Here is a 13614-nt window from a genome sequence, read left to right on the forward strand (position 1 = left end):
GTCACCTGTGGACAGCCAAGAGGGCTAATTTGGGCTTTTCACTAATTGCCACGGTAACGAGCCTCCTGCGCCTCCGCTGGGGGTGGGTGGAAGGCATGGCAGGAGGAGGACTGGAAGGATGGAGGGATGAAGACACAGCTCTGCTCACACACGGCCGAGGTGTGAAAGAACGCGGCAGGCCAACAGAACGCAGCCTGGAGGAGTCCAACAGCAGGGAGTGGGGGACAGCCTGCGCTGTGAAAAAGCCCCAACACCCAGCTGAGAGGGAGGAGGATTCAGCTCTGGCCAGTTTTGCTCTCTCAACTTTGATGAGGAGATGACTACATTGGGTTGGATAACTGTTGGACATTTTTCTGACACTGACACCTGTTATTGCTCCCCCACCTGATTTAATACAGGTTTTCCACACAAATGTACTATTTTTTTTTTAACTGTTCTTATTATAGACAAACTCTAGGAATAACTCTGCAGGCCGTTTTTAAAACGAACGGTTTGACATGTATGAAGCCTGCGCGCGTGTGTGTGAGAGAGATGGAAGTGGACAGAAGAAAAGCAAATGGAAGACTAGGATGATTTGAGTTATTATTCTTCATGCACTTTTTATACAGTTTGCAAATTGTGATGAAATAAAAAGAACACCTAGAAGAAACTTTTCTCTATGTCAAGCCAAAAGCTTAAAATGTATCCCCCCCCCCCCCCCCCCCCCCCCCCCCCCCCCCCTTAAAGAGTGCACGATATCACTGCTGATGCAAATGCATTAAACCGTTTGCACATATCAGCATGCTTCGGGTGTGTAAATTTGCAAAAGCCACGTTTTAAACGTAGTCTTCCACTCAACGAGAGCCTTCTAATATTTATTTACAGTGTTTAACTTTTACTGTGTTGCAAATTGATAACTAATTTTTAATCGAGATAAAGATTTAGGTCAGGGTTTTAGTGGTAAAATTATCTGCGGAGCTCTAAATTTATGTTAACGTGCCCCTGATTTGTGTGTTTCGCAGCGGTCAGAGCTGAGATGTGCATTCATGTTTGCATCAACTGCATACATTATCGTCGCTCGGTATTTTTATTTATTTATTATTATTTATTTATTTCGGGAAGGAAATTGCATCGACTCCCTTGATGCAACTCGACTCCATCAATATGCCCACTCCGCCGAATTATGTCTCTGCTTTTTCAAATATATTTTCTTTTCAGTAATACACTCTGAAAGCTTTGGGGGCACCTTGTCTGTACGCTGCTCTCGGGGGCGAGCTCCTCCGATGTGTGCGTGCGCGCAAGAGTGCGTTTGAGTGTGTGTGTGTGTGTGTGCGTGAGAGAGAGCGCGCGCGCGCGCGCGTGTGTGTGAGAGAGAGAGAGAGTGTGTGTGAGTGTGAGTGCGTGCGTGCGTACGCGCGTGTGTCTGCCTGCTCTGCTGTTGCTGCCCTTTGATCCCTGCATTAGTGTTAGTTAGGGGCTCGGAGACACACTTGCACCGAGAGCAGCCATAGTCAAGACACGGCAACAACAACAGCGGCACCTCCTCCGCCTGTGTTCCCATTCCCCAACAATACTCTTTAAACCGAGCAAAGCCAGGTGCACGACCAAGTCCCTGCCATCACTGGCGCCTCCAGTCTCAATGGGAAAAACCTTTTTTCTTCTTATCCCTAAACAAGGACGAGAATGTGATTAAAAACGGGGGAAAATGCCAAGGAGGAAGCAGGAGCAACCCAAGCGCCTGCCTTCACGTAAGTCGTTCACTCGATTTGTGCAATTTTAACGGCTCTCCGTGTGTTTTGCGCAGTAGTTTAGGGTTAAAGAGGTGAAACAGACAAAAGACTCGGCGTAGGTTATTTCTCCCTTTTTAGGTCCAAGCGAGGCAGCCATGTTGTAGGCGATGGGTAACATTAGCCCAGGCAGTGAGTGGATAAATGATACGTGGCTTTAATAAGAGTATAATCGATAAAGGTCCGGTTCCGCTAAAGGTTGCGGTCAGTTGGCATATGTGTCGGTTGTGTGTGTGTGTGTGTGAGTGTGTGAGAGCGTACGTGTGTGTGGGGTATAACGGCCGAGCGTTTTCGATAATGCGTTCGCCTCTGCTAGGTCGCTTTTCGGGTAGAAAGGGGAGGATCTGGGAGTCTGGCCGCAATAAAATGAAGGGTCAGTCGGATCAGACAAGCCAGAGTCTGGCTACCCGTACTCCAGTGTTCCTAGTTAGCAATAGCGCTATCTAGCAACGCTCGGTAAACTTCATTTCCTCGGCAATAAAGGTCTAACTTTCCGCCTCATAGTTTTGCAGCTCCCCATCGGAGAGCCGAATTTGTTCTCGCTTGTTTGTCGTGGACTTTAAAAAAGTGAGGTGAATTTTTTTTTCCTTTCTTTTTTTTCCAAGGCAATGCAATTTTTTTTTCTACCCCTCCCAGTCTGCATGCAGGCTATGTCAGAGCCATGGTCGGTCACCTGAAGTTCAGGGTTTTTCCCCCCTTTCTCTTTGCAGCCATTCATTGCAGACAGACTACGATCAATAACGCGGTTAGAAAAAGGAAACGACAGTTGTGCTTCTACTACAGTTCTTACAGTAGCGCTGTGCCGCTGTAGAAACCAATTATGAATCCCGTGTAGCTGTATTTGGAAGCAGCTTGGTTTACTTTTGTACGTTTGACCCTCCGTATCTTGGATGTTCGTATTGCGCCTTTATCGGTCCAGATAATGAAAAGCTGCAGTGACACGCTCTGGCCGCTAGAGGATTGCTGGGACGTTAGTGGCCAAATGACAACTATTATTAAAGGATTTATCCAAGAGTGGCATTTATTCTGCTCTTAATCATTTCTGCCTGAGCTATGCGTAAGCAAAAGAGTACAATTAGTCATATTGCTATGTAAATGTAATGAATAATTGAGTGATTCATGTTTACATCAGCGATGGCTTGATGTATTTTGCTTGTGACACTCTTCTTCTTCACTTCTTAAATACCAGACCTGGAGAGCTCTTTGGTATAACCAGCACAGATCACATTTTTTCACTGTTAATATTAACTGATCTACTGTTCAGGTGTTTGACCTAGGGTTGAACTTGGAAAATTGCAGTGGTTGGCTGGGAGGCATAGAGGTGGAGACTAGGTGACAGTGGGTGCAGGGACTCTGTGTGTGTGTGTGTGTGTACCTGACTGACAGTGAGTCCTCACTGATGTGCTGCATAAGGAGTGTGTAAGTCACATGGATGAAGTGCACAGAGCAGGGGCATGATATACAAATGAAAAGAATCCGCAGCAGCCTGCTTACTATCACTACACATGAAGGGGGTCTTTAAACGGTGCCTGTGCACAGCGTGTGTTTTGCTCATCGTTTACAAAAGTCTGTGTGTCATGACGTCCCTCGAGCGTGCACTGTAATACTGAAATGCAAGCAGTGGCACATTAATTTCACACGTGAGATGAGAGGGGACCCTTTTTGTTAGGTATATTCATCATTTTGCGATTCTCTCCTTAAGAGAGGTTTGTACTGTACAGCCCACTGTACTTTTGTGAGTTTATATTTGGCTTTCCCAGGAAATATGAACAAATCTGTAGTCTTGGTCAGGTGCATTGACTCACTTTGCAATATATATTCAAATAAATTGTGGGTTTTTTTTTTGTTTTTTTTTGTGGGGGGGGGGGGGGGGTGGGGGGGGTGGGCAAGAGGCCAGTAGCACTTGAATATCTATTAAACCATCTGAGCATTGAATGGTTACAATAAAGACTTTAAAAGGGCATTAATGTAAAGGAACTGGCTTTTAAGGATGGAGTTTTAGTTTAAAATGCAAATATTTGTTATAATTTGTGATTTTAAATGAACTGTGAACATATCAGAGAAGTGGACTGATTAAAATGTAAGATCCAAACAAGGGGAATGAAAGGGATTGCTTAAGATTCATGATTTAAGACAAGTTCTGTTTCAGAAGGTACACAGTTTAGTGATAAAAGCTGTATTTGGCACAATGTGATTATGTATAGTCGGTAACACAAGAAGTCCCAGTATTTTCTCTCTTTTGAGCACATCAACCTTTCAATTAAGCTGCTTCGTAATTGGCCTGCAACAAAAATACTCTTCACCCACGTATCTGAAACCATGCGCTCCCGTGTAGGCACTGTACTGGAGCACTGCTGTGCCTGTTCCTGGCTTTAAATGAAAGCCTTTTCTGATTTAGGAGTTGTTTCCCTCCTCAGTCAACAAACTGTCACAGAAAAGTATGAATTTGTCAGAAGCTTTTTGCGCTTTGTTTTGGATCTTCCCACTCTAGAATGGAAGTGTCACCCCATGCCATTCGCTGTCAGTCTGTGTGTTTTTCATTATTCAGCCAACAACACCCTGGTGGTGTGCCAGCCAACGAGCACAATATCGAGCTTCAAATCTCTTCATCTGTGGTGAAAAAGGGCAAGCTAATACACTGGCTTTAATGCTGGAGGTGCTTTATCTTAGCACAGACCCAGATATATGGGTTGTGCTGCCCAGTGTGCACTGTGTCCTATTGTCTGTGGCACAGCTTGTGAGTGGAGACTATTCTTTAAGTGCGTGTGCATGGCACGCACATGTGAAAGTGTATGAAAGTGAACACACAACCTCTTGCGTGTGTGTGTGTGTGTGTGTGTTTGTGTCTGTGGGTACATAAGCTGGCTATGGAGGTCACAGTACAGTATGGCGCCTTCACTCTGACAAGTAAACATGACCTTTGGTGCCACAGTGAAAACAGCCATTCTTTATGACCTTGTGCTGTGTTATTGTGTGTGTAATTTTGCTGCCTTATTACTTGGGTTTCAAAGTTAGGTTAAAATGCTTAGAAGTTCAAATATTTTGTATGTGACCTTGTGCATTCAAAAATGTGAAGCTGCGTTTTGCCATACTCTGTCCCTAATTGTCCGTATTCCAGCTTCTGCGTTCCTTAGGTCAGTCCGCCTTGTGCTTCTCAAAGAATCAAGAAGAGCCCCATCAAAAAAAAAAAAAGAGTTCCATCCTGAGTGACTGGGTGGAGCCTTCTCTGTCCAGCCCTGTGTATCGTCGACTAAAATGGAGTTGCGTTGAACATTTCTAGACAGAATTCCACTCCGCTTTGTCAGCCAATCACTGACTGACTGGGTGGCTCTGGAGCTTACTGTAATGGCGGGTCACTGGCTACCTTCCACTTGCTATGATTATAATGACCTTGGTGGGGCTGGGGCTTGAAAACATTGGATTAAGGGGAAAGGAAAATGAGTGGAGGTTTCCATTTCGCTCTTGGCATAAAATTTGAGGGGAATTTCTGCCAAGAACCCCCCCGCCCCCACCCCAACATCACCACCGCTGCCCCTCAAGTTGATGAGGCTTGGGTGCACTGGCGGCATTGGGCGAGTAGAGCTCAAGCGAGTAATGATACACAGCCTTTAACTTAGAAATGAATTATAGGGCAGGGGAAAGGTGACGAACGCCTCTCTCACTGTATACTTTGAGAGCACAGAAACCTGCTCTCTCTTTTTTTTTTTTTTTTTTTTTTTTTGAGCATTCGCATTCACTGAAAAGGCTGGACTCTGCCTTTTGTGTTTCACTTAATAGTAACAGAAAAACACTGAGAGTGATGTGAGTTTGGGCAAGGTTTAATGGGCCTGGTTTCAAAGAAGTAACTAAGCCTCAGGGTGAGGATCAATATTTATACCAAATGTTAACCTTATTTGCTGCTTCAGACAATTGGCGCAAAGTACACAGACTCCAAAAAAAATAAACATTTCTTAAGAAGCAAAACTCTGTGTGGATCTGCTACTTGAGAATAATGTGAAATGAACCCGCAGTGAAAATTCTGTTTCACGTTGTATTGAAAGCATCATTTGAAATGCTGAGCCCATTTATTTTACATTAAACTGTCTTTATATTACCAGACTAATACCTTACATTATTAAGTGAGTGTTTTTGGGTATTATGTTTCTGTTAAATTTTAGTTAAATTTGTCACTGGAGACCTGCTGAATGCATCCATATCAGCTGAAAACTCTTAACACTCAGGGTCAAGTAGCTTGGTCAGTATCACATTGGTAAAGCACAGTGGAGGTTTTATTTTTTATTTTTTGTAAATAACTTAGTTTCTTTTCTTTTTAATTAGATTTTTATCACCCATCCAGGAATCAAAAATCACAAAAACTCCAAGTCACAAAGCCACAAGCCATGATTTCTTTAACTACAGTATGATAAGAGGATGCACAAGTGTTCTGTTTCATGTTATTATTTCAAGGGTAATAATGTGACTAAAGAAATCTGGTGGCGTTATTTTTTTTTTTTTTAGAAGACTGACTGTACTTACGGTTGTTACCCACACTACAACAAGCCAGTCAAACCAAAACTAGAAGACCTGCTGGGATCTTTGTGGATTTCTAGCTAGTTAAAGCATCTCACAATGACGAGTGGAGGGTGTAGACACACTTACACATGTTGTGCAAATTGTTATTTTATACTAGCCAAGTCTTTTGAGGTGGCCCAAGTGTGTATGTCTGTGTGCAGGTTTTCTTTTTTTAAAATGAATGGGGGGAATCACTGAGGTGTAAGTCCATCTCTTTGTTTTTGTCAGACTGCATACTGAGAAGGGCGATAACGATACCAAATGCCAGAGGTTGTAAATACACGACTGTGTGCACTTGCACTTCAAGGATGTGACAAAAGCTCTCACTGTCCTACAATGATGAAGTATCATATACACACAGTAGTGTGATTGGAGCATTGTTAGTAATGCAGTTTTTGTTTTAGAGAGTACTATTTGGTGGTGGGAATAAGTGTCATTGTATTCATGCAGAAAAAAGCTCTAGAGTTTTGTTTAGAATTTTTTTTTTGTTTTTAAATTAAATTAAAAAAAAAAAAAAGCTCCCCAAATCTTAGGTTTTTCGCTGTAATGTGCAACCTTGGCTCAAACTATAGGAGATTAGGAGATATCAGAGTTTTGGAAGATTACATAAATATCATCCCTTTTTCCCCTTTTATTAAATATTCTTGAGAAAGAGGGGAAAAAAATCTTTTTTTTCTTTAACAATTCATGCCCTTTTTTGGGGGGGGGGGGGGGGTCGGAGTAATGGAGAGAGACAGGAAGTCTGGGGGAAAGAGCAGGGTAATGACTTGCAGTAAAGGCCCATTTGGCTGGGAATCGAACTGGGGACTTGGCTGCTTGACGGCATTTGTGCCCAAGTGGTACGCACCCAACCATGCCTGGGTCTCCCCAGCTGATTTAATATGATTTAGCAACATTTCAAGCAGAAGAGCTGAGTGTGTTTATGTGTGTTTGTAAGAGGTTAGTCTTGCTGCTCGCAGAATTAAGGCTGTTTTAATTAATAGTAAAGAAATGCATTTACCAGTGATGGTAAAGAAGCATTAAAATACTTACTGTTCCAGTCTGTGGTATGTAAGTTGTCTCCTGGCAATTTTAAAAATAAATTCTGGTGCAGTGTACCAAAGTTTAGTTCAAATTGTAACATGGGGGAAAAAAAAAAAAACTTCCACTGAAATGGTCAACTTGGAAAGGTATTTTCTTTTTCAGATGTGTGTTATCTAATCATTTCAAAGTGCTTTCTCTGAGCAGAGAGTCCTCTGCAGCACAAAATCAGTAGTCATTCTAATACTTCTGTACAGTACCTGCCTGTCTGCCTGGTCGCAATCAGAACCCCCTCTGTGAGGAATGGAAGTGCCTCAGCCTTGGTAACGATTTTTCCCGTGTTGACAAGTCACAACATGGAGATCTACAGCTCGGAGAGCAGCCCTTTGGCTACGCAGAGCCCTGCTTGCACTGAGTAATAGCAATCTCACAGGAGTAGCAGGCTTTCAGCTGGCAGCAGTTCATACGGAACAGCTCGCCGGTGCAGCTGGGAAAGACAGAGCAGAGTGGAGAGGGAGAGAGGAGCTGGTGGTGGTAGCAGTGGAGATGGAGGGAGGGAGGAAGTGGAGAGGAAGAGCTGTTAAGAGCTTTGGGCGGTTTCTCTGTTGTTGTACCACACAAGTGCATCCAGGCCCTGCAGGACAAGCCTTTAACAGGCATGAGGGATGGAGAGCATGAGAGGAGAGGAGGAGGCGGCGTTGGAGGAGGTGGTGGTGGTGGTCTGGGGAGCTGAAGCTGGCTAGTCGTGCCAGACGCCTGCTCTAAACAGGGATGTGATTTATTGTTTGCCTCTGTCTCACGTTTCACTCCTAGAAAGACACTTAAATTGCATTGTTGAAAGATAAAGAACTTCCTCAATTGTCTTAAAAGAAAGACCACCCCCCTGCGGGCTGTGAAGAATTTTTTGAGCATGTGGTACATCATTAACAAGTGCACGAAATTGGGAATATTTTTGGCACAAGGTGGCATCTGATTTTAGTTTTTCGCCTGTGGATTCTGCTTGGGTTATTGCTTTTTTTTGGACTGGCTATACAGACCTGCTGCTTATGCATATTACACATTAATTGTTCACAAAGCTGCCTTTTAAAATGCAGTAATTCAATGTGGGTCTTCAGTGTGTGTATATTTGCTAGTGGGCTGGCCAACATGTTGATCTTTGTCACCCTTGCCGAGTGCACTCGGCACGGCACAGTGCTACGGGATGACCTCACTTCCTGTGTGGGTAGAGGAGGGCAGGAGGCCTCATATGCACACACGCACAGATATTATTAAGCACAGCCTGGCTCCAGTTAGCCTTTAGTGCACCAGCCAGGCTAACCCTTCTCTCCATTTGCCTCGGACGTCTTTCGTCTTTGCACATTTGGGCAGACACGAGCAAGACAACAGGCTAATGTCTTCAACTAGCCGGGCTAACAGCTGTGTGTTTACAGCTTTTTGGGACATAGGATCAGTTTTATAGGAAGATTAAAAGTACAGAGGAGGAGGAGGGGATGTGGCTGCCACAGGCACAGGATAGTAAGACCATAAGACAGTGACAGCTCTCTAGGGAAACAATATATCACCTCTAAAAGGGGGAGTGGAAGTGTTTGGCTGTGGGACAAAAATCCTGAGAAGTTAAAATCACTGATGTGATGTCATCTCTGAGAAAGCCATTGTTGGTGCAGCGTGAGGTTATTTATGATGCTGAAATTGCAGATGAACATCTTGACTAATTCGGTGTTGCAGAGAAGCTCTCCTTGTACATACTGTAATCGTTCCATCTTCTGGCACATTCAAACAAATATCTTGCCTTTCATTGTTAACCAAGGGCATATGCTCACTTGATTTTGCCCTTATGATGCTAATGAGATTAGCTAATAAGTGGATGTTTTTGAGTGCAGAGTCCAGTGGCTTATGGCACCTTTAAAGAAGCCAAAACTGTAAGTAGAAACAAATTAAGCTGGACAAATTAGTCCAGTAAAGTAACGAGCGATTGGATGTGGGAAGCTAATGTTAAAAAGAGTGAATCAGATGGCTCAGCTCATAATTGCCCGTATGTTCCCACACCCCACTAGTGTTTTGACTGGGGTCCATGTTGGTTCAGATTGCCATGTCATTAATCCCTCGTACTCTACAGGGGAGTGGTCAGCGGCAGATGTATTTGCACTTCCTCCAGAAGGTTTTCTAGATTAGTACAAATCCTCCCAGAAAAACCGTTTAAAAACCTCATTTGGCACGCACAGCCAGACTTTGTGCTCATAGCTGGCCAAAGACAGCCATCCCTCCCTCTACAGCTCATTCTCTCTGACTCCCCTGAGATTATTATTTTGTTTTGTTTTTTGTTTTGTTTTTGTTGTTTTGTTTCTTTTTTTTTTCAAATCCCCCCACCTTGTGGTTCTCACAGCTTAGCCCCACGTCGATTAGGACAGGGCAGTGTAATTGTTTGGAAACTCGGTTGTGTCATTTGCATGTAGCAAGCAGCCACTTTTCCAGTTTCAGTGGTTTGACCTTGTTGTACCTGCCAGCCAGAAATGAGATCATCAGAAGAGTAGACGAGAAGCTGACATCTCTCCTCCACCTACCCGTGGCTTTAAGTGATGGTTGTCATAGCAATCATTATGCCACAGAACAGACTCAGTGGGTGAAGGATGGCTTTGAATGCGGCAGCCTCAGGTCACAACCTGGTTATGACAGAACAGATAGACCTATGAGGGTTGGTTGCAGTACACAGTCTGCACAAAGTAAACAGCCGCATACAAAGCTCATAAGGTTCATATAGATTTCAGGTTGAGATTGAAATTATTAAAGTAATGCCTCCCTTTCTTTCTTTTTTTTTTTTTTAAATGCCACAAAGAAAGAGAGGCAGGTATTGGTGTAACAGAGAGGGGAAGAGCAGCATGGGGCGAACAATGCCTCTCATTCCCATCAGCTGCCCTGGCCAGCATTTAACATGGAGATTGGAAACGGAATAAGCTCCCCCCCCCCCCCCCCCCCCCCCCATTCTCCCTGGACCTGCATGTAAATGAGGTTAGCGGTTAGCATTTCCTGCTGTGCTACAGCAATTCTTCTCTCTTTCTTGCTCTCCTCCTCTTTTCTCCTTTTTTAATTTTTTTTATTTTTAAGTAATGGTCTGAAAGTGCTCCCCTTTTCCTGGGGTAGGAACCGGGACCAATCCTGATTAGTGTCCCTGTCCTAAGTGACAGGCTAAAATCCAAGCAAGCACTGCCTTGGGCGCCTCTGCCAAACAGCCTTCAAACCAATACCACCATATAAAAAAGACCCCCCACCCCCCCTTCCCCACCCCCTATTCTCAAGATTCCCTCCCTCCCCTTTCGTCCTCCTCGCTCCTCTGCTCGTTCTCCCCTGCCGTCCTCTCTGAGTGTCTCTAATAGATGCTGTCTCCGTTGCTCTAACACACTGTCCTCTTACATACATACATGCACATATAGAATTACCTCTCACTCTGCCCCCACCTCCCACCAGACCTTGCTTTGTATCCCTGGGTGGACTGGCTGCTATAGAGCCAAGTGTCCCTTTTGCCAGTAGGGTGATTTACAAACAATACATGGACGCTGTACACACTCCCACCTTCCACCCTCCTACGCTCTCTCACTTCTCTTCCACAGACACACAATCACCTCTGTGAGGAGCTTCAGTATGCCAGAAAACTACGCAACAGGATGATGGCCTGTTCTTTTCACACTTGTTCTAAAGAATGTACCCTGGCTTCTTCTAAAAGTTAGCGCAACACACGCACGTCTTGGTTGAATGAGGTTAGTTTGTTTTAATCGGAAGAAAAATTGGTGGCGTCTGACTTGTGTGTCAAGTGGCTCATTATTGTTGGTTGTTTTTTTTCAGCACCACATGAAATAGTAGTGTGCACTGCATTTGTAACAGTATTGCTTTATGGAAAAGCAAATGCATGAGCAATTCATCTGTTTTATTTGAGGAGTTGTAGTGCTGTTCCAAATTTCTTGCAAATTTGAAAATTAAGATACTGCAAAAGTATTTCTCCATAGTAGCTGCAGTGATCTAATCATTTTGGTGTCTTTAGCATTACTCACTAATGCCTGCATACAGTATAACACTGTAAAGCAACTGTGGCATTGTAGAAAATGTATTTGGTTGTGGCAATTAAATGGAATTAGTTACGACAAAATAGCACTGCTGTTTACAGGAATAATAATTGAAAACGATGTGCACTGTTCGACCCACATGCGTGTATAAAAAACCCCCAAAAAAAACAAACAAAAAAAACTTTTCCTACCATGTGTGGGTTTATGTGGCCATTGACATATGTCTAATCCAATGAGAGGGAATGATGGAAATCTTTGAGTATGAACAGCTCTTCCTCACACGACCAAGAATTAAATCACTGAATGAACTAAATCATTCAGATCGAGTGTGTCAAACATAAATCTTGAGCTCATCTGGCCTGAGGACCACTGTCCACCCATTTGTCCATCTGTACTCCTACTAGAGTATTGGTCAAATTTTAGTAAAACCTGCTTAGTTATCACCTAATGGGTCTTCACTCAAATTTTGCTCAGTGTCAAGGTCATATTGGTCATCTTACTGGCACTTTTCCGTTTTCATAAGAATCGAGTATTACTTAACTTCTCAATGGATTTTAATTTTCACGAGTTTGTGCCATACAGCCAATAACCAACCGATGACCAAAAACTTATCACTTTCTTTCTGTACTTCACACATTACAATAACCTGTGAATTGGGCTGGATCGTGAACCAGATGAGCTACTACGTCATTGAAAGTCTGGTTGGGCCTTTTCACTTCACTGCACTTTGCACCAGGAAGCACTAAAATTTTAAATGTTTTAGGTTCATGTAGTTGCAAGAGTGGTTGTTTTTGTGTAGTATTTTATTGTTCAGAAATATTTAGTTTCAGTTTTTTATTATTATATATTTGCTTTTATTACTGTACGTCTCGGTTGTATTTGTCAGGGGCAAGACCTAAGCTGTTCAGTATAATACAGTCTAAATGCTTATCTACAATAAGTAGACATATTTTCAATAAATATTTGCACCGTAGTTGCTTTGACCACATGGACAAACACAATTTTTTTATGAAATAAAATGTATTTATCAATATATTAATGTCAGTTTGGATAGAGATCTAATATCATTTCAGTGCATTTTATGTAAGTTAACCAAACCCTTTTTTCCACAGTTTTTTAGCCAACTATAATAACCCTGTTCCTAAATGTAATCAATCCAAGTCAGAGGTCCAACTCATTAAGACATTACCCATGATCTGTCATACAGTACCGTACCTTAGTAACAGTGGTTAAACTAAGGAGCCGGGCCAGTGTGTGTGTTTGAGTTATGACAGTAGCATTTCTTTGTAGTTGCATCAGACTGACTGACTGTGGAAAAACTGAAAATGCTGCTGAAACTGGACTTTGTTTCTTCCAGGTGGTTTGTCATCTGGTTTGTAAATGAAATTGTAGATAGTGTATTAAATGTGAACATTTTCAGAACACACTTGTACTTCTTTACTTTAAAAATAGTATAAATAGAACATTATGCAATATTTCCGGCCACTTGTGATCAAATTGGGCTGACCGTATGTGGCCCATGAGCTAAAATGAGTTTGATTAATATTGTTCTTAGGTCAGTTATTCCTAATTAAATAATAAGGATGCTGTTAAGGATATGCTTTTGAATTGCTTATGAGATTTTTCCAAAAATTAAAGGTTTGTGTTTTGGCTGACTTCACACAGACCTGCCATCTGGCTTTTCTCCACAAAAAAATGGAGCATTAAATTACGGTTCATAAATTTAGTTTTTGCATAGAGGACAGCTGTACTGAGACTAAAGCCATATTGCACCAACTAACCCAAAGGATGACTAAAAGTAGACTATAGCAATACAAATTGGAAAAGGTGGTCTATAAAAATGGTATATTGCAACATAAAATGAAATAAAGTTGGCCCCTTGCATACCTGCTTGACCAAATGGCAATTCCGGCTGGTTGGTAGTTTTATTATTATCTGGATTAGAAGATTACTTACTGACATCCAGTTTTTAAAAACCACAACCTCTTCAAATTTTGGGAAACTGTTATTTTGCTATGTCAGGGATTCAGTAGCAACGTTTAAGTCAACAACATATAAACGTGAATGGTATGTTTGCCATCCATATCATAACTTTATATATTTTTTTGTTGTTGTTTTTCAAACTACAATTTCACAAACACACACAACATACACAAAATATCCACAACTCCAAGAAGCAAATTCATCCACAGAACAATAAATGAGCCGCTCTGTGTTTTCTT

General features: G+C 42.5%; 1 protein-coding gene across 1 annotated transcript in view; it reads left to right on the plus strand.

Annotated features, from left to right (window-relative positions):
* The first annotated feature begins 1417 nt into the window (after nt 1-1417).
* znf827 (zinc finger protein 827) overlaps nt 1418-13614 on the plus strand; it is a 75045-nt gene continuing 62848 nt past the window's right edge. Inside the window, 1 exon segment of the mRNA XM_030743280.1 lies at nt 1418-1727. Coding sequence (XP_030599140.1) covers nt 1685-1727 — 43 coding nt within the window. The 5' untranslated portion in view covers nt 1418-1684.

This window comes from Archocentrus centrarchus, chromosome 1, assembly GCF_007364275.1.
Source record: "Archocentrus centrarchus isolate MPI-CPG fArcCen1 chromosome 1, fArcCen1, whole genome shotgun sequence".
NCBI classification, from domain to species: domain Eukaryota; kingdom Metazoa; phylum Chordata; class Actinopteri; order Cichliformes; family Cichlidae; genus Archocentrus; species Archocentrus centrarchus.